The 24,939-nt window shown below is 39.2% G+C and overlaps 2 protein-coding genes across 3 annotated transcripts in view; one reads left to right on the top strand and one right to left on the bottom strand.

Annotated features, from left to right (window-relative positions):
• Nucleotides 1-4,594, top strand: part of Slc2a13 (solute carrier family 2 member 13) — a 322,976-nt gene extending 318,382 nt beyond the window's left edge. The window contains exon 10 of the mRNA XM_085678796.2: nt 131-4,594. Within this exon, the coding sequence (XP_085534922.1) occupies nt 131-357 (227 nt within the window). The 3' untranslated portion in view covers nt 358-4,594. The remainder of the gene's footprint in view (nt 1-130) is intronic.
• A 14,586-nt stretch (nt 4,595-19,180) lies between these two features.
• Nucleotides 19,181-24,939, bottom strand: part of Redic1 (regulator of DNA class I crossover intermediates 1) — a 54,792-nt gene continuing 49,033 nt past the window's right edge. Inside the window, exons 12-13 of one of the 2 annotated variants that reach the window (XM_048444806.3) lie at nt 23,845-23,927; nt 19,181-19,945 (exon numbers count right to left, since the gene is read on the bottom strand). In XM_048444806.3, the coding sequence (XP_048300763.3) occupies nt 19,463-19,945; nt 23,845-23,927 (566 nt within the window). In that variant the 3' untranslated portion in view covers nt 19,181-19,462. The remainder of the gene's footprint in view (nt 19,946-23,844; nt 23,928-24,939) is intronic. The other variant, XM_085678797.2, reaches the window with a different exon arrangement.

Here is a 24,939-nt window from a genome sequence, read left to right as displayed (position 1 = left end):
GAACAACCAGGTAAGGCAGGCTGGCAGACATCATTGGGTTGCATTCTATGCTCGTTAGGTTTGAGTCAGAATCAAGACTCTCCGACTGAAGTCCACACAGGGCTGTTCACTGCATTCTTTTCCCCTGCAGGAGCATTCTTTCTCTATGCTGGGTTTGCAGCGGTGGGACTGCTCTTCGTCTACGGCTGCCTTCCTGAAACCAAAGGGAAAAAATTAGAGGAAATTGAATCTCTCTTTGACAACAGGCTGTGTCCGTGCGGCGCTTCTGACTCCGACGAAGGCAGATACATTGAATACATTCGGGTCAAGGGGAGTAACTACCATCTCTCAGACAACGACGCTTCTGATGTGGAGTAATTTTCAGGTGATGACATTTTAGTCACTGAATCCAGTGTGGGGAGAAGGCCAGCCCTCGGACACTGCCCTGCTCACAAGCTGAGTCTCCCCACAGTCCTTCCGAATGACTCCATATTCTAGAAGACTTGATGAGGAGAAAAATGCAACCATAGTGATGTTTATTTTCATAAGCAGAAATGCTAAAAAAAATCCCCACAGATTTTTCTTAAACAAATGTGTATAATTTCTTCCTGAGACAATCTAAGCATTACTGTGGTACCCAGTGACTTCAGAAGAACCCATTTTTCCTAAGACCATATACAATTACTAGTAGCAATACAATCAATGGTAATCTAGGCAGATTATATATGTATATTTATAAATTATTATTTAAGATGACCTAAAGGTATTTAATGCCAAAACATGACCCTAAATTTTCATACCAAGTAGTGGCTTTTCTATGATCGATCAGTTGGTACAAAGTGAATTCCATTTAAACACCCATCCACAAATTAAGAAGTCCTATAAGGACATGGCTGTCCCTCTCTCCTTTCGATTCCAGATGTTGGCTAATGTCTCCAGTACAGATACAATGATTTCTTCAGAGCCTGAATACCCAGGATCTTTTGAACACTATCCAAAGCAGGCCCTCTAAGGCTTATTTTCATACTTTTTTGCATTGGTGATGAGTATATTTGCACAGATAAGCTAGCATGTTTTGATAAGTATATTTTATTGTCGAAGTGAGAGAGAGCAGATTTTTCTAGACTCTGATCCGTTAGTCTCAGTCGTATGCACAGATGGAATGCAGGTGTAATGTAGAATGGTGCCAGGTCAGCAGCTGTATTCCAGAGCTGTTCAGCCCTCACCAGACTCTGCACACTGTCTCTCCCAGGCCCCTGTTGCTCTGTGCCTTCCTCGGTGTTAATTGACAGCTGCTGGCAGGCTGGTTTTCTCCTTCTGAGACTCCAGAGGAAAGGAGGCAGTGGCAGAAACAGTTATTGACATTTAATTTAAGTCCTAAGCCTTCTTTCTCCACATGTTTTATTGGCTCTTCCTAAGGACGGGAGCATACCTCACTACTAGTTACGTGTGTTTCTCCCCTGAACATAAGCCAATTTTAATTCTGTCTTCTTTTCTCATCCTTAATTTGCTACACAACCAAAATTCAGAGCTGCATCTGTTTCTTTATCTCATATTTTTTTTTTTGGTTTACTGTCTACTCTAAAAATTGAAATTTCTCCTTTGGAAAAGATATGGATGGATTCTAATGCCGCAGTCAGTAACAGCTGACTGATCTTTAGACATATCTTTCAAAGTATTAGGTGGTTTCTGTGTTCATTCAATAATGAATTCCTAATTCTCACCACCCTACTAAGAGCTATGTGGTACAAGCAAAATTCCATGCTTCTAAAACTCATTTGCTAGTTCTGAAGCTATGGATGATCAAAGGACCAATTAGGAACATCGGTTTGATATTTCACATGATGATCTAAACACCTTAAGTTCCATATCCAAGGAATAAAATGGAAAGGTTTTTTTTTCCAGCCTCTAAAACATTTATTCTTCTTCTAAAGTCTGACTTACTCTTACCATAATTCCAAGCTGAGACTCTAGCGAAGGAAATGTATTCCCAGTCAGCAGAGGTATGTACAGTCACTTCGGTGGTCTACAAATCCTTCAGCCAAAAGAGGAAGTTCTCTCTGTTTGGTTGTTTAATGTTATTTTAAAAGTTTAATATAGTATTTTGGAAAATTTTCTCTCAAATTAGGTGCTTTGAAATTTATTTATAGATAATATTAGTACTGATGTTTCTCTAGCACAGAAGATATTATTTAATAGGATGTATTGTTTGATATTTCCTATCTCTTAAGAAGTTTCTTAACTCAATAGCATTTTACAAGATCAAATGAGCTATTGTGTGGTATGGTTAGTGTATTATGGGAAGAAAACAATGAGCGAAGTTCTCCTTTTAACATATATTTTTCTGATTTGTTCAACTGGTTGCCTCAATTCTTCCCTTCATGGGCCACATAGCCTTAAGTAACAGGTGTCTGCAGCTGGGCTGACACATGGGACCACACGTGACGCAACGCGACAGCCAGTGTTGTTAGTCCTGAAAGCCGGGTGTGATCTGTTCTTGCTGACATAAAAACAAGTATGTTTTCAGCTTTATGTCCATAAATTAACATAGTCATGGGAAATTGTCCGCAAATCTCTCGCCCCATTCCCTTCATCATTTCTGAAAATTATTTGTTATTTATATAGTAACAATATTCCACACCTTTAAAATACAAGACAGAGAGGCCCATATAAGACTTCTTTATAACATTTTTTTAAAGCAGCTCAGTACTTGAAGAGGAGCCTTCTGTAATTCAGGTATGCTTTTAGACTTGGTGAACATTCATAGCACATTAAGAGTTCCATGGTGGAATTTTTCAGATTTTTATTCTATTAAACACCTTTTATGTTTCTAGTGTCCCTGACCAGCACTGTCAATATATCTTTCCTAATATGATTTCTATATTATATAATTTGATCTGACACATTAAAATAGACAGATTAAGCATTGTACTTGCCACTGTAATGATTGTTACACCTACTTTAGTCACTATGTAAAACATGGCCTTGGATATATAGAGAGAAAAAATTAAGTAAAAGATATATTCCAGGAGAATGACAGCAGAAACTTTTAAGTAATATATCAGTGCAACCCACTTTCAGATACAATCTTCATACTTGCTATGTCCTCTAAAATGAGAGATCAGGAAATACACTGTTTTCATGGATTTCTGCTGTCGTTTTAGTTTCTATTAAACAGGGGGAGAGGCCAGGAAAAGCAAACTGACAACTTGCCCATTTACTTTATAATAGCAAAGTCAAATCAAAATGCATTGTGGATAATCCTAAATCTTGGAGCAGGGAGGTGATGTTTTAGATAGTGCTCCCCACAGGCTTTCTTTAAAGCTGAGTGCAATAACTTTTTCAGTTATCAAGGTCAGACCATTTCCCTAACGAGGAGCGAAAGAATTAGATGGTGCAACCAGGCCAAGAGTACAGGATTCCTGGTCATGCTTTCTAGAAAACTATACTACATTCTATCTTACGCTGCAAAATTATAGACGAAATTTATAGTTCAAAAGTAGCTACTTCCTATAGAAGACTCAGGAGTGTTCTCTGAGTTCCTTCTTCATGTCCTTCAGCCTCTGAGTTTCTGCCAGTCCTAGCTTCATGCACAGTAAGGTTGGACAGGTCCAGGTCCCTCAGTTCTCCAAGGCGAGTACCAGTGCTGCCACCTTCTGGGAACTGCGATCAGTTGCAAATGCCAAACAGGGACCCTTTCTGCTGTCCTTTGTAGGCTGTTTAGGGAAGAAAGTACTTATGTGCCAATAATCACCAGAGAGTCGCTTTGTAAGTGTTCATGTTCGGAAATACCAGGAAGTATTTTATCATCATCAGACTGTGCTTGTGGGTACAGAACAGTGTGATTCTCTAAATCTTCACGTGTCCCGCACAGTCTAGAGCACTTGAGTATCTGGTCAGCAGGATCTTCAATGCCGTTGTTTACAGGTAATATTCACATTTGTGATCATGGGATTGATTTCATCATATCCATATAAACCGAATAAGAAATGGACTGTGCAGATAATCAGTATTCAAACTTATGAATCTATACTTTACAAAGTTTGAAGATTTTCTGAGTTCAGCATTATCCCATTTCACTTAAAATTTAGACAGTATAATGTTAACTCTAGCCAAAGTAGAAATTTATGTCCTATCTACATGTCTAGATTTTTCTGGTGGCTCCTATACCATGTCTCACTTGATGTTACAGTACTGTTTGTAATAAATGTTCTGATTTCTACTTAGGAACTCTAAATATACATCTCTATTAAATCAGGAGCTTTATGCTTTTAGAGGCGTATGTTTTTTGAGCTGTACATTTTAATTTTCTGAATGCATGTTATATACTGTTTAATACTTGACATATCTTGGCAAATCTAGTCTTTTCATTCCTACCTGTGACATACAGAATATCTCTTGAAAACTGCCATTGTCCCGTTTACCAAATCATGCTAGCCTATGCTATATCAAAAGTATGGTATATTTTATGGAGATTTAGTGATATACATGTAAATGTTTTTTAAGTTATTTTATTGAACTTCAATATTTACATAAAGTTACAATCTTTTTTTAAAGAGAGTGTCAGTGCCAGAACCGTATTTAAAAAATTATCAAATAAAGTCAAGCTAACTCAGTCTCTTGTGCTCTTCCCTTCTTCACTTCTCATCTGGAATTTCAGCATCTGGGTTACATCGTGAACGCACTGCGGAAGCTCTTAACAAAACACTGTTTTTTATTCATTTGGTTTTTATGATTTGTTTGCATGTAGATCTTTTGCTTGCATGTGCATGGCTGGTGTCAGGGGAGGCCAGAAGAGGGCATCAGATCCCCTGGAAGTGAAGTTACCGACGGTTATGAGTGCTGGGAATTGCTTTGAAGAGCAACCACTGTTCTTAACCACTGAGATATCTCTTCAGCCCCCATACTGTCTTTTCTATCAAAGGGTTGAAAAGGGCAAAAATCTGTTAACAACAATTGTCAAGAAGCCATCTGGCAGATATTCACGTTCCTGCAGGGTCCGTACCTGCTGAAATCACAATCTGTGCTCAGGTCTCCTTTCTCCTGGCAACTGCTTCTCCAGATTAGCCATCCTGTAAAACCATGCTGCCAGTCAGACCATCAGAGGGCAGCACACAGTATGTTAGGAATAAAAACTCAGTGGGACTCCCTCTGCAGAGACTTGCCTGCTTGTTTAACCAAGTGTAGCCAACAACATCTTTCTGCAGAAGTACAACCCACATTTGGGGTTGTGTGGTCATTTTCTTGTATTTATTATAGTGTAGCACCTAGCCTGGGGCTCTCTGTGATCAAAGGTCTTGAAGACTAACACCTAACGTGGAGATACAGGAAGACTAAATCAGCCATACAGAGAAAAGGACATGGGGGCAATGGGGTAACTTGATACACAAACCAAAATTTTAATATAATGGACTGAAGAAAGCAGACTCTCCCTTTCCTGTAGCTCCTCAGCCAGGAGTGGAATTTGACACCTTCCCCACCCTTCCCTGCTGAGATTCCTCTGGCTTGAGCTTGCCTCCGTCTCATGCCTGCTGTCACAATGTCTGTAGGTCCTTATGTCTAGAAAACACTGTTTTCTTGAAGTCATCGTCTCCATCTCACTCTTGCAATCTTTCTGTCCTCGCCTCTGGTGGTTCCCCGAGCCTTGGTGGGGGTGTGACACATATGTCCCATTTAGGATTGACTTCTGGTAGGCTTGTCACACTGCAGGCCCTGCTCCCACAACACACACCCGACTGGAAACGAAGGATGGGGAGACTCAAAACTCAAACGTGGGTAAGTAGGGAGAGGAGGGTGGGTGTGGGAGGAGTCGGGGGTGAATCTGATCAAATGCATTTTATGAAATTCTCAGTTAGGAAAGTTTTAAGTACTACTAAGTACTACTAAGTGCTACTAAATATTATTAAGTAAGTACTAAGTCTAAGGTAGATTATTGCTATACATGAAATACTGAGTTCTAAGTAGGATGTCCAGGAAGTTGATTCACAAATTTTTCCTATTAACTTAATTGTTAGATATGTATACCAATAGAATGGTACAGGACTCAGATATAAGCTATATATGCATATATAAATATATATGTGGAAATTTAATTTTTGGCAAAGTTGTCAAAAACATATGCTGGTGAAAAAGATAGCCTTTTTTTATAGTGATGGCAACAAATAGTGATAGCAAAACCAAATATCAATCTATAGAAAAAAGAAAACAAATCTTCATTTCTCACTGTCCAATTTAAAGGAAATCAAAGACCCTGCTTTAAAACCTGAAACACTGAAGCTGTAAAAGGAAAACACAGGAACATGGCTTCAGGACACTGGTACACAGGTATAAGCAAGAACTTTCTGCATAGGATCCCAAAAGCACAGGAAATAAGGCCAATAATTGACAAATGACATTGATTACATAAAATTCAAAATCTTCTGCACAGTGAAAGAAACTATCACCAGAGTGAACAGATGGCTGAGATGATGGGAGAAAATCTTTGTCAATTCTACCTTATAAGAGGGATTAATATCTAGAAAATATAAAGCACTGTGAAAAACAAACAAATCCAAATGCCAGTCAATAAATGGGTCAACATTGAACAGACAGTTCTCCAAAGAAAAAAACAAGCAAATGACCAATAAACATTCTTTGAGTTTTTGTTTGTTTGTTTGTTTGTATTTATTGTTGGTTTGGTTTTGGTTTTTCAAGACGGGGTTTATCTGTGTAACCTTGGCTCTCCTGGAACTAGCTTGGTAGACCAGGCTGGACTTGAACTCACAGAGATCTTCCTGCCTCTGACTCCCAGACTCAGGCTCAGTAAACCGTCTTAAAACACCATTTCAGCATCCTTAGTCACCAAGGAAATGCAGATTAAAAGTGCTTTCAGAGTCCGTCTCCCACCTGTTAGATTGGCTACCATCAAGAGAACAATGCCAACAAATGCTAGAGAGGATACAGAAAAGCTGGGAAACTCACTCATTGCTGAAAGTGTAAGCTGATGAAACACTGTGGAAATCAGTGTCGAGACCTCTCAAAATGCTAGAATCAGGACTACCATCTGGGCCTGTCACATTACTCTTGGGAGTATAGCTAAAGTCCAAATCTTACCACAGAAACATTACACATTCTTGCGTGATTATTGTTGTTTTTCATAGAAGTAACGACATGAAATCACCTAGATACCCATAAGCAGATGAATGGACAAAGAAAGTGTGGCACATATACATGATGGACTTATATTCAACCACAGAGAAGAATGATGTTATGAGATTTGCTAGAGAATGAATAGAACTGAACAATATTGTATGACATCAGGTAATCAAGGCTAGAAAGACAAATACTGCATGCTCTCTCGTATGTGGATCCTAGCTTATAATTGCTTTATATATTCACAGGAATGATGTAGTTATGAAGCAAAAAGCCAGGAAAATTAAAAGGACCTCATGACGTAAGGAAGAGTCTTTAATGGAGCATGGTAGGAAAGGTAACAGAATACATGTGCCATGAGAGTGTCCCCAGTGCTGGTCATAGACGAGTACAAGGGAGAATGGGATGAGTGTTGTGGGGGGACTCAACCATAGCTATTTACATACAATATGCCATAAGGACATTTTTTGTGTCATTATAAAAAAGACAACACACCCTTGTGTCACAATTAAATTAAGAAAACTCACTTTGTGGGTGAGCCTCAGCACAGTCTACATTTCCATTCTACAACAGCATACTTATGCAGCAGATACTCGGTATCTATGGTATCTATACTCACAAAAGCACTGCATAAAAAACGTTGTTTTCTGAGTGAGGAGATTGCTCAGCAATGGCTGATACTTCTATTGAGAACCACAAGTTACAGAACAGAATATGGACCCAAGTCACGTTATAGTGGTGTCATTTCTGCCACTGACCTTTGTCACTTTTTTTTAAAGAAGGAGCTTCACAATAGAGATAGATAGATAGATAGAGAGATAGATAGATAGATAGATAGATAGATAGATAGATAGATAGATAGATAGATAGATAGATGATAAATAGAGTAGGTAGGTAGACAGATAGATAGATACATAGATCAATAGATAGAGATAGATTCGATAGATATATGTGCATAGATGATAGAGATTAGATAGAAATAGATTAGATAGATAGATATAAATAGATGATGATAGATATAGATGATAGATATAAATAGATAATACATAGATATAGATTAGATAGGTGATAGATATAAATAAATGATATATAGATTAGATAGATGATAGATTGATGTAGATAGATAATATATAGATAGATATAGATTAGATAGATAGATGATGATAGATAGATAGATAGATAGATAGATAGATAGATAGATAGATAGACAGATAGATAGACAGACAGATAGATAGATAGATAGAAAGATAGGTAAAAACCTTATGACTACTTTTACTTGTAAAACATCGCAACTATGTCCTCCAGTAGGGCCACTGATTCTAGATTTAAGAACTAACCATGATACAAATTATAATGTGGTGGCAAATGTAAAAGCATGAGGATTTTACTTCAGACCTAAAATGACCAATAATTACACCCCACAGAAAAGCCCAGATTTACTGTGGTAATGGGCACTCTCTGGAATGGGCGCAGGCAGTCTGTAATGATTACCGTTTACATTGGCTTTCTCTTCCTTCCTTCCTTCCTTCTTTCCTTCCTTTCTCTTTTCTTTCCTTTTTCCCCCCGGTTTTTCAAGACAGAGGTTCTCTGCAAAACCTTGGCTGTCCTGGAACATGCTTTACCATGCTAGCCTTGAACTCACAGAGATCCGCCTGCCTCTGCCTCCTGAGTGCTGGGATTAAAGGCGTGCACCACCACATCCAGTATCTTTCTTTCTTAATTTTAACTTCTCTTTATTTTTAAATGAGCTTTTTTTATTTTGCAGTTGTATTTTTTATTTACACGTCTATGTTTGTGTGTGGGCATGTACATGTGAGTGACGATGCCTGCCGAGGCCAGAAGAAGGCATGGGATTCCTGTGGAGCTGCAGTTACGGGCGTTTGTGAGCTGCTGAATGAGAGTGCTGGACCTGAACACAGATGCTCTGGAAGGCCAGGACGTGCTCATAACCGCAGAACCACATCTCTAGACCCCTCTGTGGCAATCCCTGGATGGGACTGGTCTGCCTTGTGGGCACTGGCACCTAAATCTGGGTCCTCTGTAAGATCAACAAGGGGTATTAACCAACAAACCATGTCTGTAGCCAGGTATCATTATTTTGAACAAATTTACTTGTGAGCGAAGTCTAGAAAAGCAAAATGAAAATATCTACATTCCACTTGCTCTGTAACTGGCTTTGACTTTCTTTTTGTACTTCTGGGTTTCTGATGTATGTAATTTTCCTTATGTAAGACTCTCTGTTAGCTATGTGGGGGTGGCAAGGAACTGGCAATAGAGTTCCCAATGTGTTCTGTTTCTCTGAGAAAAGATTTCTCATTCAGTTTCGAAGGACAGCATCTCACGGTGCAGAAGTCTATGTTGACGCTTTTTCTAACCAACTAAACCTCCCTCCATTTTTGTAGGCTTTTCTGCTTTCCGAGAAGTCTTTGTTCTGATAGAATTAGATGAGTCTTCCTTCAGCTCTTTCTGTGGGTGTGCTAGTTAGAATATGATGCACTGGAATGCGGAGAGGGTTGTTTCTGCTTTGTGTTTGTCCTGCTTGCTGTTCTCTGTGTTATCTGAATTGATGGCTTGCTTTGGGACATTAGGGAATTCCAAGTCCTTATTCCTTCAGAAATGTCATGGTTTTTCTTGCCTCTACTTACAGGCTTCTCATTACTGATGCTTTAAACCTTCTGTACTTGTTCCGCAACTCCAAGATATTCTGTCCTGCTTCCTCAACACCATTTTCATTTTTCTTCTTGTTTGGAAGTCTCTAGCTCAGAGATCCTTATATGCCCTGGGTCCAGTTTGCTATTGTGTCCACCAAAGACATTCTTCATTTCCAGGGTGGTAGTGTTAAATGCCATCATATAAAACATTCTCAGAATTTCCATCAGTGCTTCTGCACTAACTACTATCAGTTTGTCTACTTTTTCCATCATGGCTCTTTGTGTATTAATCATACATGTTTTAAATTCTGAATTTTGCCATTCCAATGTCTCTAACTTATTAGAGTCTGGTTCTAATGCCTGCTCTGACTCTGACTTTAAATTATTTTGTTGTTATTGCTTGCCTTTTAGTATATCACATGTACATACTAACATATGTAATTTAAGGAAAATATATTTTGGAAAGAGGCAGTCCTGTGTATTGACTCTAATGTCTAATGCATGATAGACAAGTGTCTCTGTTGTAGAATATTGTTTTAGGCAAATATGTGTTACATTTGTTTTCTATGGAAATGATGTAAGGGTGTGTGTTTAGTTATGTAAAGATGTGCTGCATCTGTTTCATCTTGCCTGCCTAAGGCACCTGATGGATTTAATAAAGAGCTGGATGACCAATAGCTAGGTAAGAGTAAGGATAGGTGGGACAGGCAGGCAGAGAGAATAAATAGGAGGAGAAATCTGGCTCCAGAGGGAAAAGAAGAACTGGAAGAATAAGAGAAGAAGGAGAGAATGAGGGAGACATGTCTAGGACCAGAAGGGAGGCAGACGCCAGCAAGCCAGACATAGAGAAGCAGTAGGTGTAACATATATATAAACAAGAAAGGCAATAAGCCCTGAGACAAAAGATAAATAAAAAGAAATAGGTTAATTTAAAAGAGCTAGCCAGAAAGGCACAAAGGATTCAGAATTAATAATAGGTTTCTGTGTGTCAAAAGTTGGGAGCTGGGGAGGCTGGAGAGATGGCTCAGTGGTTAAGAGCATTGCCTGCTCTTCCAAAGGTCCTGAGTTCAATTCACAGCAACCATATGGTGGCTCACAACCATCTGTAATGTGATCTGGTGCCCTCTCTGGCCTGCAGGCACACATGTAGGCAGATATTGTATGCATAATAAATGATAAATAATAATAAATAAAAAAAGTTGGGAGCTGGTTGATGCCCCAAAAAGAAAAAGCCTGGCACATGTCTCTGTACCCTGTTTTTATGAGATAGCTTTTTGTCATATATCCCAGGCTGCCTCATACTGTGGGTTTCCTTCTTTATTCTTAGAGTGCTGGGATTACAGCACGCACGCACGCACACACACGTGCACACGGGCACACACACACACACACACACAATTTTTTTTTATTAGCCAGCATGCCTAATGCCTTCTAATGTTTATTTGGGGAGGGGTCTTGTTTTGCTTTGTTTAACAAACATGATATGCCATGTAAAAGAAACTCCCGTGCATGTCCTTTAATGAAATGGTATAAGGGGTACAGGGGTATGGGCAATGATCCGGTCTTGGTCCTCTAGTGTGTGTGCGTGTGTGTGCGTGTGTGTGTGTGTGTGTGTGTGTGTGTGTGTGTATGTGTGTGTGTGTGTGTGTGTGCGTGTGTGTTACTGAACCGTGACTTGATTGTTCTCACAAGTGCCTCTCCTTCCCCCTCCTTACATGGGACTGCATAGATGATAGGAAGGGACTGCGAATTTCCCTCCTCAAATGTGGACAATTGAAGGCTGAGGTTGGTCGCAGCTGGGCTCTCCAGCTTCTCCCGACAGGGGGCCATGTTAAAGGAAATGCTCTGTCATAACTCAAAATACCACCTTTACCCACTCCCTGCCAGAAGCATAAAGGAGTCCCCATTCTCACCGCGTATAGCTAGTATACTATGCAGAAATGAAGCTCAGACTTTCTGGAGATCAGAGGAGGGGCCTCATTATAGCTGGGTCCCTGGAGGGTCTTCCCTCGCAGGTTTCCAGGTAAGATACTTGTCCAGTTACAGCACAGGAGTGCCCACTCAGGCACTGCTTCCTGCAGAGGCTCTGATCCAGCACCGTAAGTCTCTGTACCTGGGCTGTCACTCTTGTCGGTTTCCCTACCACCTTATCTCACATACAGAAGACCTACTGATGTTCATTAGTTCAGCTTGTGCCTTTGAAGACAGAACGTGACATTAAGCTTCTTCTGCTGGAAACCTTGTAAAAGGATTCCTCGATTCTGTAAAACATAATTTGAAAACTTCAGCTAAGTTAAACACAACAAATTCTTTAAAAGCATAAGATATTGCCTTCCAAAAAGAACTTCTGGGCAGATAACTAGGAAAGGCCATGATGAGAAGTCTCTGAGCTCTGAGACAGGCGTACCTGTTGCCCTGCTCCCCACCATTATGGTCACAGTGCCATGTCTGCCTGACTACACCAATGCTCTACGATGGTAATGAACTCTAAACCCTCTGGAACTGTAATAAACTAGACCTCAATAAACTCTTCCTTCTATAAAAAAAATAAAGGCCCAGTCCCATTGGGTGATTAAATAATACAGAACTAAACATAGTGAAACAAGGAAGGCATACTAAAAACAATCATTTATAGAAGAAAACGCAAATTTTAAGCAAACCTGCAATGATCTGTTAGTGTTTTCTACAAAGTTGAAAGTTCACTTGCAGGGTCAGGAAGATGGCTGAGGGGAAGAGCACTTGCCCCCAAGCCCCACAACCTGGGTTGCATCCCAGGAGCCCATCTGGTGGGAGGAGGAAACAACTTCTCCTGCAGTTATCCTCTGACCTCCACAGGGCACACTGTGTTACATGAACCCTCACCCCCAATAAATACATTTAAGAAAATTTAAAGTACATTTAAGATTATAAATCTTCATGAAAAGATTATGCATATTACGTGAAAAGATTAAATTGTAGTTTGCACATAAGAAGTCAGAGTTCCTCATGTAAATTACTGTCATCAGAGAAAACGGGGAAAATGACCTAAAAATGAAAATCATTGTATCTTCTGAATAGATAAATTTATAAATTTATTTACAAATGTCCCTCCAAAATCAAAACATAGACCAAAAAAGGAAAAATATTGAAAATGTGTAATACATTTAGTTAAAATGGAAATCTATTTCCTGCTATTTTGATGACTTTTCGGGAAGGTAGCATGTCTATCCCATTTCAAACAACGAGAGAGCTAGCTTGAAATGACATGAGACTTGCAAAACCTCAAAGTCCACCCCGGTGACAAACCTCCTCCAATAAGGCCACACCCAGTCCTTCCTAAATAGTCCCACCACCAGGGGACTGAGGTTTCAAAACTGTGAGCCTATGAGGTCATTCTCATTCAGGCCACCACGACCCTGAGCAACAACTTGAATGAGTCTCTAGAACTTGGTAATGGGGTATTTGTCAGCTAGTTAGTGGTTACTGTAGGGAATACTGTCTCTAATATTTCACATTGCTTGCCCATGCTTAGGCATGACAGCTGGAGCAGAAATCAAAGAAAAAAGAAAGACGTTTGTAAGTGCAATCCTCAGATTGTCACAATGCCACATCCACTAGGTTTCCACCCAGATTTCACAGGAAGAGAAAGATTTTATCTTTCGGCAGAGGCAACACAGCACAGTCCTACACTACAGTGAACACCGAGAGCACTGGGGTAGCGATGTCACTCCTATGACTAGATTCGCTTTATGCTCCTCAAACAAAATTCTACTAGAAATGATTCCTATGGGCATTTTTTTCTCACACAGTGACATGATATTTTGAAGTATAAAGACTTTTTATGATTTATAAGGACTTTAAAAAGATATTTTTAAGTTAAAGACTTTAAGAAAGCTTTATCTGAGTACAATAAAATATCTTTATTTAATGACAGAAAATATGATTGAACCAGAAATGTATACACTGACTATTCCATATCTTGTGTTTCAAATTCACTGTGTGTCAAGGTCATTTGAGAATGCAAAGTACATCTAGCTACAAAGTTTAGAAAAGACTCCTAGACTGTGACATATACCAAAGATTCCACCTTTGATGGTATTGAACAAATAAATCATCCCTTACAGCCATTGTTAATAATTTAAGAAACATCATTTAGTAAATTTGAAGGAGTCACTTTCTGTAAAGTTGGGCAGTGATTTCCAAGTACTAGCTGCTTGGTGACTTACAATCTGACTTATAAATAAAGTACTTCTTCATGATCAATTAAAGACAATTTTTAATTGAGAAATTTTAACCATAACCCACTATCAATATGTGATGGTTATTTTCATTGTCAATTTGGATATACCTGTGTAGGCCCATATTTCTATATGGTGGCTGCCAGGTGCTAAAGTCATAGAGACCCACCCGAGGTAGTCACCACGTCACTCTGCAGACAAGCTGTCTCTGCCTAACAAAAGTCAAGATGTTTGCTGCTACTTTCCTTGTAATTTGGAGGATACCTTATAGAGATGCTAATTCAAGCCTATGTGACAGCTAGCATACTCAGCAGACAGGTAGATGCGGACGTGACAAAAGGCCATTCACCTGGTTGCCTAGGTGACAGAATGCTGGTGTACTTTCCTGCTCAATTTATGTGTTGGTATAAAAGCTGTCTGGAGAATAAGCGCGGGGACATCTTCAGGAGGACGGTGAGATGCCCTTCCGTGATGACCGTGTAAGCTGTGTTTGATTGTTCCTTGCGCCTCCGTACCAGTCCAGTTAGGAAAAATAGTTATCTATGTTGGAGTCACACGGGGTCTAACATACCTGGAATTAACAAAAACCCAAAAACAGCTGGGCACACATGTAAGAGATTGAAGTGGGAAGATCTACTTCTAATCTGGATCTTTGAGGTGGAGACACACCTTTAATTCAGATCTTCTGAGATGCGAAGACTCACCTCTAATCTGGACCACACCTTCTGCTGGCAGCCCATGTAAAGAAAGAACATGGAAGAAGAAAGGTCTCGTTCTTTGCCTGCTTGTTCTTGCTCTCACTAGCAAGTCCATTCCTATTCAGGATTCCAGCAAATACTGAAGACCCGCTAAGATGTCAAGCCTTGTGAACTTAACAGCTACTGGATTCTTGGCCCTTCTTCGCAGGCAGCATTGTTAGATTAGCTGGACCACAGCCCATCAGTTATTCTAATAAATAATAACTAATAAATTATAAAGTTATTCCCCTTTGTATATATAAGGAGAGATTTATTCTACGAGTTCTGTTATTCTAGAAGACCCTGACTAATAATAACTAATATAACATAGTTGTATCAGGAAAAGGATGTTTGAACTCATTAATCCTTTAAATTTCAAGTGTCCTTACATGTTTTTTTAGCTAAGTTGTTTATTCTCATTGTATGTATTCACCTGCCATCTCATAATGTTAATTTAAAAAAATAAAACAAAAGATGATTGGCAAATGTTGTTCATACCCATGGTCAGTGATTTAAAAACAGTAGCAGCCAACAGAGTTAGTTCTTAAAATGTGTGACTCTGGGCAGTGGTGGCGCACGCCCAGTACTCGGGAGGCAGAGGCAGGCAGATCTCGGTGAGGACGAGGCCAGCCTGGTCTACAGAGTGAGTTCCAGGACAGCCCAGGGCTACACAGAGAAAGCATGTCTCAAACAACAAATCAAGAAATAAAAATAAATGATAGTGGAGCTGAGCAGATAGCACAGTGAGTGAAGGTTCCTGCCTCTGAAACTGCTAACCTAAATTTGATTCCCAGGAAACACATGGTAGAAGAAACCAGATCCCACAAGTTGTCCCCTGACCTCCACACACATGCCATGGGGTGCACACACATGCACATGCACACACACACACACACACACACGGTTTTCTCTTATTAACTTTATTTGATTTTAAGGCTCTATCATTTCGAATAACCTAGAATGTGTCATTTATGCTTTTACCCCATTGGATGCCTTTGACAGGTTGTATGTATCAAGAAAATATCCATTTCTTTTAGATTGTCCAGTGTGATGGAGTACGGATTTTCTAGTATGCCCTTATGGTTCTCTGGCTTTCCTCAGTGTCTGTTGTTATACCACCCCCCCTTTTCCTAATTTTGTTAATTTAAATATTCTCTGTCTTCTAGTTAATTTGGCTAAGGGTTTGTCAATTGTATTGATTTTCTTAAAGAACCAATTTTTTGTTTCATTGACTTTTTTGGTTTCTATTTTATTGATTTCAATCATAAATTTGATTAATTATTGCCATCTACTCCTTTTGTGTGTAATTTATTTTTGTTCTAGAGTTTTCAGATATGCCGTCAAGTTACTAGTATGAGATCTCTTCAATATTTTTTTCATAGACAGTGCTACAAATGTGCCTCTTAGAATCCCTTTTGTTATGTCCCATGAGTATGTTGTTTTTCATTTTCATTCAAGTCTAAGAATTTTTTATCAATTTTTTTGATTTCTGTCTTGACCCATTTTCATTTGGTAGTGATCTTCTTAGCATCCATGAGTTTGTGAACTTCCTGTTGCTTCTGCTATTGTTGATATTCAGTTTTAATCAATGGTGATCTGATAGGGTACATGTTCTTTCAATATTCTTCATCTGTTGAAGAGTTGCTTAGTGTCCAAGTGTAGGGTCAATTTTGGAGAAAGTTCCATGAGCTGTTGAGAAAAAGGTATATTCTTTTGTGTTTGTGTGAAATTTTCTGCAAATATGTTAGATCCATTTAAGATTTGTTAGTTCCAATATTTCTTTGTTTAGTTTTTGTCTGATCTGTCTATGGGTGAGAGTGGAATATTTTGAAGTCACCCACTATCATTGTGTGAGGGTCATTTGCTGTGGCACAATGGTTTTACCTGTAAACATTTGTTTCTTGTACTTGTTTAATAAAATGCTAAGCAGGAATTGTAGGCGAACAACCAGGCAGGAAGTAGAGGCAGGAGGATGAGAACAGGAGAATTCTGGGAAGTAGAATGCTCATTTTACAGTTGTGATCCAGTCACAGAGCAAGCAAGATGTGACTACCTTGCCAAAAAAGGCACCAAGCCACGTGGCTAACATAGACAAGAATAATGGGCTAGTTGAAAATGTAAAAATTAATTTAAAAAAGTCTGATCTACTAGGCTGATCAGTTTATGACTAATGTAGACAGTCAGTAAGTGATTTAAACTATAGTAGTATTTTTTTGGTGAACTTGAGAGTCCTTGTGTTTGGTGCATAGATGTTGAAAGTAGCAATATTCTTTTAGTGGATTTTTCCTTTGATGAGTATGTAGTGGCCTTCGCTATCCATCTAGATTATATTATTTGAAGTCTACTTTGTCAAACATTAAAATGGTTACACTGATTGCTTAAGTCCATTTGCTTGGAATATCTTTTTCAATCTTTTAATGCTGAGGTGATATCTACCCTTGATTAAGGGTAGCAGCAGGATGGATTCTGTTTTCACAACCATTTTGTTAGTCCATGTCTTTTTATTGAGGAATTGAAACCACTTATGTTGAGAATTATCTATGGGTAGTGTTTGTTGATTTCCATTATTTTGATGTGGTGATATGGGCCTCCTCCCCCTTCTTTCGATTTGTTGGGTCTGATACATATCCTTATGTTTTCTTGGCTGTGATTAGCCTCTTCGGGTTGAAGTTTTACTTTTAGAGTTTTCTGTAGGGCTGAATTTGTAGAGAGATACTGCTTAAAGTTGCTTTTACCACGAAATCTCTCTCTCTCTTCCCCATCTATTGTGATTGAAGGTTTTTGTGGGTATTGTAGTCTGAACTGACATTTGTGGTCTCTTAGAGTTTGTAGAACATCTTACCAGGTCCTTCTTGCTTTTAGAACTCCGTTGAGAGGTCAGGTAGTTGATCTGCCTTTATATGTTATTTGGTCTTTCGCCCCTGAAGTTTTTAATATTCCCCTTTTTCTGAACACTTGGTGTTTTGATTATTGTGTGCCATGGGGAATTTCTTTTCTGGCCCAGTCTATTTAGTGTTCTGTATGCTTCTTGTACCCTGATAGGTACCTTCCCTTTTACATTGGGGAAATTTTCTTCTATGATTTTGTTGAAAATATATTCTGTGCCTCTGACATGGGTTTCTTCTCCTTCATCTGTTCCTAATATCCATAGATTTGGTCTTTTAAAAGTGTCCCAGATTTCCTGGATGTTTTGTGCCTGGGCTTTTTTAAATTTAACATTTTCTTTCGCTGAGGTATACATTTCTATGCTGGATTTTTTTTTAAGACTTAACATTTAATTTGACTGAGGTATACATTTATCTTGTTTTCAATGACTGAGAATTCTCTTCCACCTTTTATATTCTGTTGGTGAGGCTCACCTCTAAGATTTGTGTTTGAGTTCCTAAATGTTTCAAGTTTTCACTCACTTTGTGTTTTCTTTATTGATTCTATTTCCACTTACTAGTCTTGAACTGGTATTTTTTTTCATTTCATTCCACTATTTTTGTGTGTTTTCACAAATTTCTTTAATGTATGTATTTAACAATGTCTTCTATGAAGACTTCTAACATATTCATAAAGTTTATTTGAAGTCCTTGTCTGTGCTTCAAATATATTGCATTTCTCAGGGATTAATGTAGTAGGGTTGCTGGACTCTGGTGGAGACATATTGTCCTAACTGTTATTGGCTGTATTTTTATGCTGGTGTCTAGGCATCTGGGTTTGGGGTGATTGTAATTCTAGGTGCTGATATCCCATCTTCTTGGGTATTTTGTTCCTTACTTCCTGTTGCCCTTGCTCTTTCTGGTTCTTAGTAAAGTGTGGTAGCCATGGGTTGTCTAGTAGGGAATGCTTCTGAGATCCTGATAAGTGTGCCCACTGTGGGGGTGATCCCCAGTTAGAATGTTCTTAGTATTGGAAACTGACAGAGATAGGGATTGACTTGGGGAGACAGGGTAGAGAAGGTCCCTGGAAGAAGGAAAGCAGGTTCCACCATTAGGATCTGCTTTGTCTCCTAGAAATGGGGGCAAAAAGAGGAGCAGCCACAGTTGATAGTCTGCTACAGAGCTGGGGATGAGTCTGGGGATGGGATTTGGAGCAAAGGAAGGAGTGTAGAGTTCTGAAGACTGTCTACCTGCTTCCGTGGCCTGTGTGGCCCATGGTTCCGCAGGGAGTGCCTCAGGAAGTTGGAGACTGGGGAGGTTGAGGCAAAGGAGGGTATGGACAAGAGGACTGTAGGAGATCTGTGTTGTCATCTGAAGATGGTGGCAGGGAGGATGGGGAAGCTGCAGCATGGGTCTGTGCAGAGTTCCTGCGCAGAAAGGGACTGGATTTGGAGGAGAAGAGGGAGAGTGAAGATCTGAAGGTCACATGGCTGGCATGGCTAGCAGGTTCCCAGGGAACCCATCTTAACATCTTAAAGAGAACGGTTGTTGGATGACTTAACTTTATCAAGTTTTAAAATAATTATCAACAGAAATAAAGCAGTTAAATATATTTTTAATCCAAATAAGGTTGAGTAAACATGAGAATGGCAACATATATGTTGAAAATGACAGCATATATATATATATATGAATTTCTACAAATAAGGCTATTAAAGAAATGCCTACATAAAATATTAAAAACAGAAATATTAAAATTGCATGGAAACAACAGAACTTAAAAATTCCCCTTTAAGCTCAGCCTCATTTTCTGATTACTTACTACATTAATGAAGACCTATACATGTCCTATTGTCTTCCAAGGTTACATGAAACACTGCATCCTAAACTGAGATTTTAGAATGAGTTATCTGTGTTTCCTGCCCTCCAGTGGTATCTGCCCTGATATCTTCGCTGCAGCTGCCAGTCTTATGAAGGGAAGGGACCTCTTTTACAGGAACACTGGGACTACTTTTACATGGACATTGGGAGATTATGGTACACTGTATGGCAACATCAGCTGTTTCCCCCACAGCCAGCTCTTTCTCTGTCTGTACCCCTACATCACATCTTCTAGCCTGAAACACACAGTTATTACTGATTTTGTTTTGTGAGGTATGCTCTGAATTGTACTGAGACTCTAGAAATGTATCAGTATTATTTTTCACTGAAGACTCATGAAAATTATGAGTTTTGACATTGTCTTCCACAATTATGTCACCTAAATGATCTACCACCTTTTCTTTACAAAAATTATCAGCTGTTTCTGTGTCTTTCTTATTTGAATCTTCAGTTTGCTGCTGTATTTGATCTTCATCTTCAGATACCTAAAAAAATGAAAGAAATCTATGGTAAGTTTTAAAATTTGTCATTTCAAAACAGTCCTTAAATTCATAGTCTAAAAATTTTTTGAAAACTAAAGAGAATTTGTTAAGTTACAAGTGAAAGCAGACATGATATCAAAGGTTAATTGAAGACTCTCCCACGGCTCCCAGAAAGCTATGGTTTTATAGATAGAGCTGACAGCAATTGCTACTGCAGTACAAATGCAGAAGAGAACTCTCTGTCTCCTTCTCGGGACTGCAGTCACAGGCCTCACTATCCCACAACACTCTTTAGCTTCTTCTGAAGGGCAGAGAAGAAACACGTCCCAGGAGCAGCTAAGAAGTTAACCTTGTTCACTCATTGGCTCCTTAAGTGAAGTATTTCAGTTACATAACTGCTATTAGGTTCATCCACAAACGATACTTAAGATTACTGGAAATTGAGTGGTTATAATAAATACTGCAACTGTTACATAAAGGAACAAATTTTGTTGACTTCTCAACTCTATAAAAATTTTATAAAGATTAATGAAAATACCATATGGATATTGTAGTTAAAATGTATTGTTTGCTGGGATTGTAGCTCAGTAGTAGAGTGCTTGCCAAAAATGTGTGAAGCTAGCATTTCTATCACTCCCATGGTGAAGAAAAATAAAATACATATTGATTATTCAAGCTTGGAAGTAGATCATCATCGTTTGAATAACATAAAACTAAAATTAGGTCTAGACTTCAGTGGATGGACCCAGGAAGCAGAAGTAGCCCATGGGATCACTGAAGTCAGTTAAGCTACACTGGACAGAACAGGTCCTATGCATCTCAACTCGTCAACATGAGTGACAGCGGCACTCATATGAAGGAGCACAGCTGCTGCTTTCTTGACATATTCTGTAGGTAAAAGTGAAATTAATCAAGTGACCACACACCTGAAAAAACTGAGAAATGCATTATGAAAAAAAAGAATGGAGCACTTTGTAAATGTAGATATGAGGCCTCATTTAGACTAGGGAGTCACTGAAGGACTCACTGCAAAAACAAAAACTCTCATGAAGATGAGACCCAGGAAGCAAAATATATGAAGGAAGGGTCAAAGACCTCAGTGTGAAACAACGAAGAAAGCATTCCTGCAAGGTAAACTTCCGTACCCTGCAAGGTAAAAGTGTAGGAAATGACTGTCCTATTACGACTCCATTTGTATAGTGATATTTTGTTTATAAAGCTTGCCTGAAGATCCGAGTGCAGAGCAAAGTCACTAGTTAGCTATAGGGGCCAGGCAGTGGTGGACATGCCCTTAATCCCAGCACTCAGGAGACAGAGACAGGTGGATCTCTGTTAGCTCAAGGCTACCGTGAGCTACACAAGATTGACTCTGTCTAAAAGAGAAACAGTGTTTACACAAAGGGGATGTCAGTACTTGGGATCCCATGCCTTTAATCCCATTACTAGGAAGATGAAAATAGAAGTAATATGGCTGGGCAGAAAGAGGAAAATAAAGCAGAAGGAGACAGAAGTTCAGGGCAGTCTAAGGATTCATAGGGACAGGTTCGCCCCTTTAGTCTGAGCACTGGTAGACATAAGAACTCTAGTGGCTGTCACTCTACTTCTCTCATCCTTCAGCTTTCATCCCCTGATAGCCGACTTGGAGTTTTTATTATTAAGACCAATTGGAATTTGTGTTACACATTAGCTCAGGAATTAAGACCAACAATTGTCAGTTGGAACCTCATAAAACCAAAACAGAGAAGAAACTGGAAAAGCAGTCTGTGTAGATCAGGACACAGAAGGGAGACTATTCAATGCAGTCAGGAGCCAATTTTCCCAGCTGGGAGCTGCTGTAAAGGGTTTAGATGGGTTGGTAAAACAGGAGCCCACTGAAGGCGATTAGCATGATTGCATTTGTGTTCTTAGAAAGCAGTGAACTTTGCTACCTAAGTTGAAGCAAAAACAAAATCTTTTGAGAAACAACCATTCAAAAACAAACTAGTGAGGACATAGAATTGGGTTCTAGTGAGAAAGGGTGAGAAATAGGTAAATTTGTAATTGATCAGGTGAAGGAATGACTATGGGAGGATGTTAACACAGATTTCTGTCCCTCCTGGTCCCACAGCCATTTAGTCTCAAAGAAACACACAGAGACCTACATTAATTATAAACTGGTTGGCTTAGTAGCTCAGGCTTCTTATTAACTAACTTTTACATCTTAAATTAACCCATAATCCTTATCTATGTTAGCCACATGGCTTGGTGCCTTTATCAGTGAGGCATTCTCATCTTGCTTCCTCTGAGTCTGGGTGATGATTGCAGACTGAGCCTTTGCTCCCCAGAATTCTCCTATTCTGGTCACCCTGTGTATACTTCCTGCCTGGCTACTGGCCAATCAGCATTTATTAAACCAATATAAGTGACAAATCTTTACAGGTTACAATTTTATTGTCCCACAGTAGGAGCAGGCAGAGTGAGGTTAACTGTTTTTCTAGGCTTCTAAAATTAACACTTAGATATACTGAAATATTTAATAATATGGGGATTGCCAGAAAAACTTAAAAGAGGATTCAGTTTGAAATTCAGAAGGGTAGAGATTCTCTTAACTACCCAAGAACTGTTCAATACAACATTTTAAAAAGGCTCAAAGCTAAAGCCATCAAGCAGCACAAGTGCCATTCTAAGATTTGCACATCATTGCCACTTTAGGGCACAGAGTGGCAGAAGATCCCATATGGAGTTGTCATAGCATCGTGAAGGGAGGACAGAGGAGAGAATGGTAGAGCATTCTCTCTATGCAGTGGTATAGGTGGGAAGGAAGTAACACAGCATCCTAATGCTGAAGGAGAGACAAAAACTACTTCATTTGTGGGGACTAAATGTTTTCAAAAGATAAAATAATTTCCTTCAAGATCAGGAGTCTTTATAGCCAAAGGCTCAAAAGTTTGCTTGCTATTAGTCAACTTAACACAGCTGCACTCATCTGGAAGAGGGAACATTCACTAATTAAAGGAATGTCTCCATCAGATTTCCTGTAGGCGAGTTTATATGGTTTTTCTTTGATAAATGATGGACATGGCTGGTGGGGTATGAGGAGCAGCACTCTTTTAGGTGGGATAACCCTGGGAAGGGGTTATAAGAAAGCAGGTTAATAGCAAAAGTTTGGCTTCTTCCTTTCCAATTTGAATCCCCTTGATCTCCTTTTGTTGTCTTATTGCAATAGCCAGAACTTCAAGAACTATGTTGAATAGATATGGAAAGAGTAAACAGCTTTGTCTAGTTCCTGATTTTAGTGGAATCGCTTTGAGTTTTTCTTCATTTAATTTGATGTTGGCTGTAGGCTTGCTGAATGTTGCCTTTATTATGTTTAGATACATTCCTTGTGTCCCTGATTTCTCCAAAACCTTTATCATGAAGGGTGTTAGATTTTGTCAAATGAGACAATCATATGTTTTTTTTCTTTCAGTTTATTTATATGGTGGCTTACATTGACAGATTTTCATATGTTGAACTATCCCTGCATCTCTGGGATGAACACTACTTGATGATTGTGGATGATTTTTTTGATGCATTCATGGATTCGGTTTGCCAGTATTTTATTGAGTTTTTTGCATCAATGTTCATGAGTGAGACTGGTTTGTAATTTTCTTTCTTGGTTGATTCTTGGTGTGGTTTTGGTATCAGGGTAACTGTAGCCTCATAAAAAGAGTTTGGCAATGTTCCTTCTGTCAAATACTTGGTTTTATTTTTGGTTTACAATGTCTGACATTGTTATATTTAAAAAATGTTTTTAACTTTGAAAATCATTTTTATGTAATTTTTATTTCCACTATTGGCTCATTTCTTCTCAATGTCAAAAGAGAAAAAACAATTTGAAATTAATATAGCAAAAATTAATAATTCCAAAAGGAGGGGCTTACCAAATCAGAACTCGAGCTGAATGTACTCTCCATCAGCCGTGGAGAGTAGCTGGCGGATTGGCTGCTCTGCGAAGACTCCAGATCTGAAATAAAGCTTCCACTCATGAACGATGGGACCACTCACACTCTAGCAAGGTGAAAGACATCTAAATTTCACTAACATAACAAACAGCACTTTAAGATGTGCCAAGCTTATTTAAATTTTTGATGAAGGCAATTATTTCTGATGAAGAAAAACTGAAAAAAAGTGAGGCATGATCTGATTCCTAGCAGTGTAATCTAAGGCATTTTCCTCATAAGATTTGGCAAGTCCACAGGCACTGTGAGCCCAGAACCAGCAAGGAAGAAGCAAGCCTGTCTGTGCCAGGGATCCTCTCCATAATGGCATATGAAGGGCATGATGACAAAAATGAAGGCCTTCCCTTGCCTCTGGTAATTTAAACACCTTTACTCAAATGTAACTCTCTGACTGAGGCTCTGAGCAGGTGTGAAAGGCCTGCCAGCCCGTGTTTACCTGTGTCACATCCATTGGAACAATGCACAAAATTCCTGAGTGAACGTGTAAGGAATGAGTGAAGTCCCCAGTCAATGCGAGTAGTTAGCATAAGCACAGCCATGTCAAGGACTCCAATGTCTCAGACTCAAAGGAATGGCAAACCATCCCTGGCCTGTGTGCAGCGCTGACAGTCTATACAGAATGTATTGATGGCAGCATCGTTTTTCCTGATGGTTAGAGCCTCAGACTGCTCCCCCACAGAGACCTCCTACTAAAATGAGACAGACCTGCCTCCTTGTTCAGCTGCATAGGAAAACCTTCCTCCTTGATTCAGGCATCTAAAAGAAAGGCTGGCTTTCCAAGCTACTGTTGGCGTGTACTCCATCAGAGTGTAGAATGCACCCAACTCCAGATTTTCTCAATGTGAGTCTGAGTCTGTCATTCTTCATTCTCAGTTACCCAGTTAGGGCAGGCCCTAAAGTCATGCAGCTCATGGAACTTCATAAATTTCTTCTTTTTAGTGTTTACCTTTTTGTGCTTCGATTATTCCTTTGTTGTGTTTCAACTTGTATCTTTCAGGAAAGACTGCTTTGGTATTC

The sequence above is a fragment of the Myodes glareolus genome, chromosome 19 (genome assembly GCF_982192425.1).
Source record: "Myodes glareolus chromosome 19, mMyoGla1.1, whole genome shotgun sequence".
NCBI classification, from domain to species: domain Eukaryota; kingdom Metazoa; phylum Chordata; class Mammalia; order Rodentia; family Cricetidae; genus Myodes; species Myodes glareolus.
Note: the sequence above shows the minus strand (reverse complement) of the source record. Positions and strands in the feature narration are given on the sequence as shown.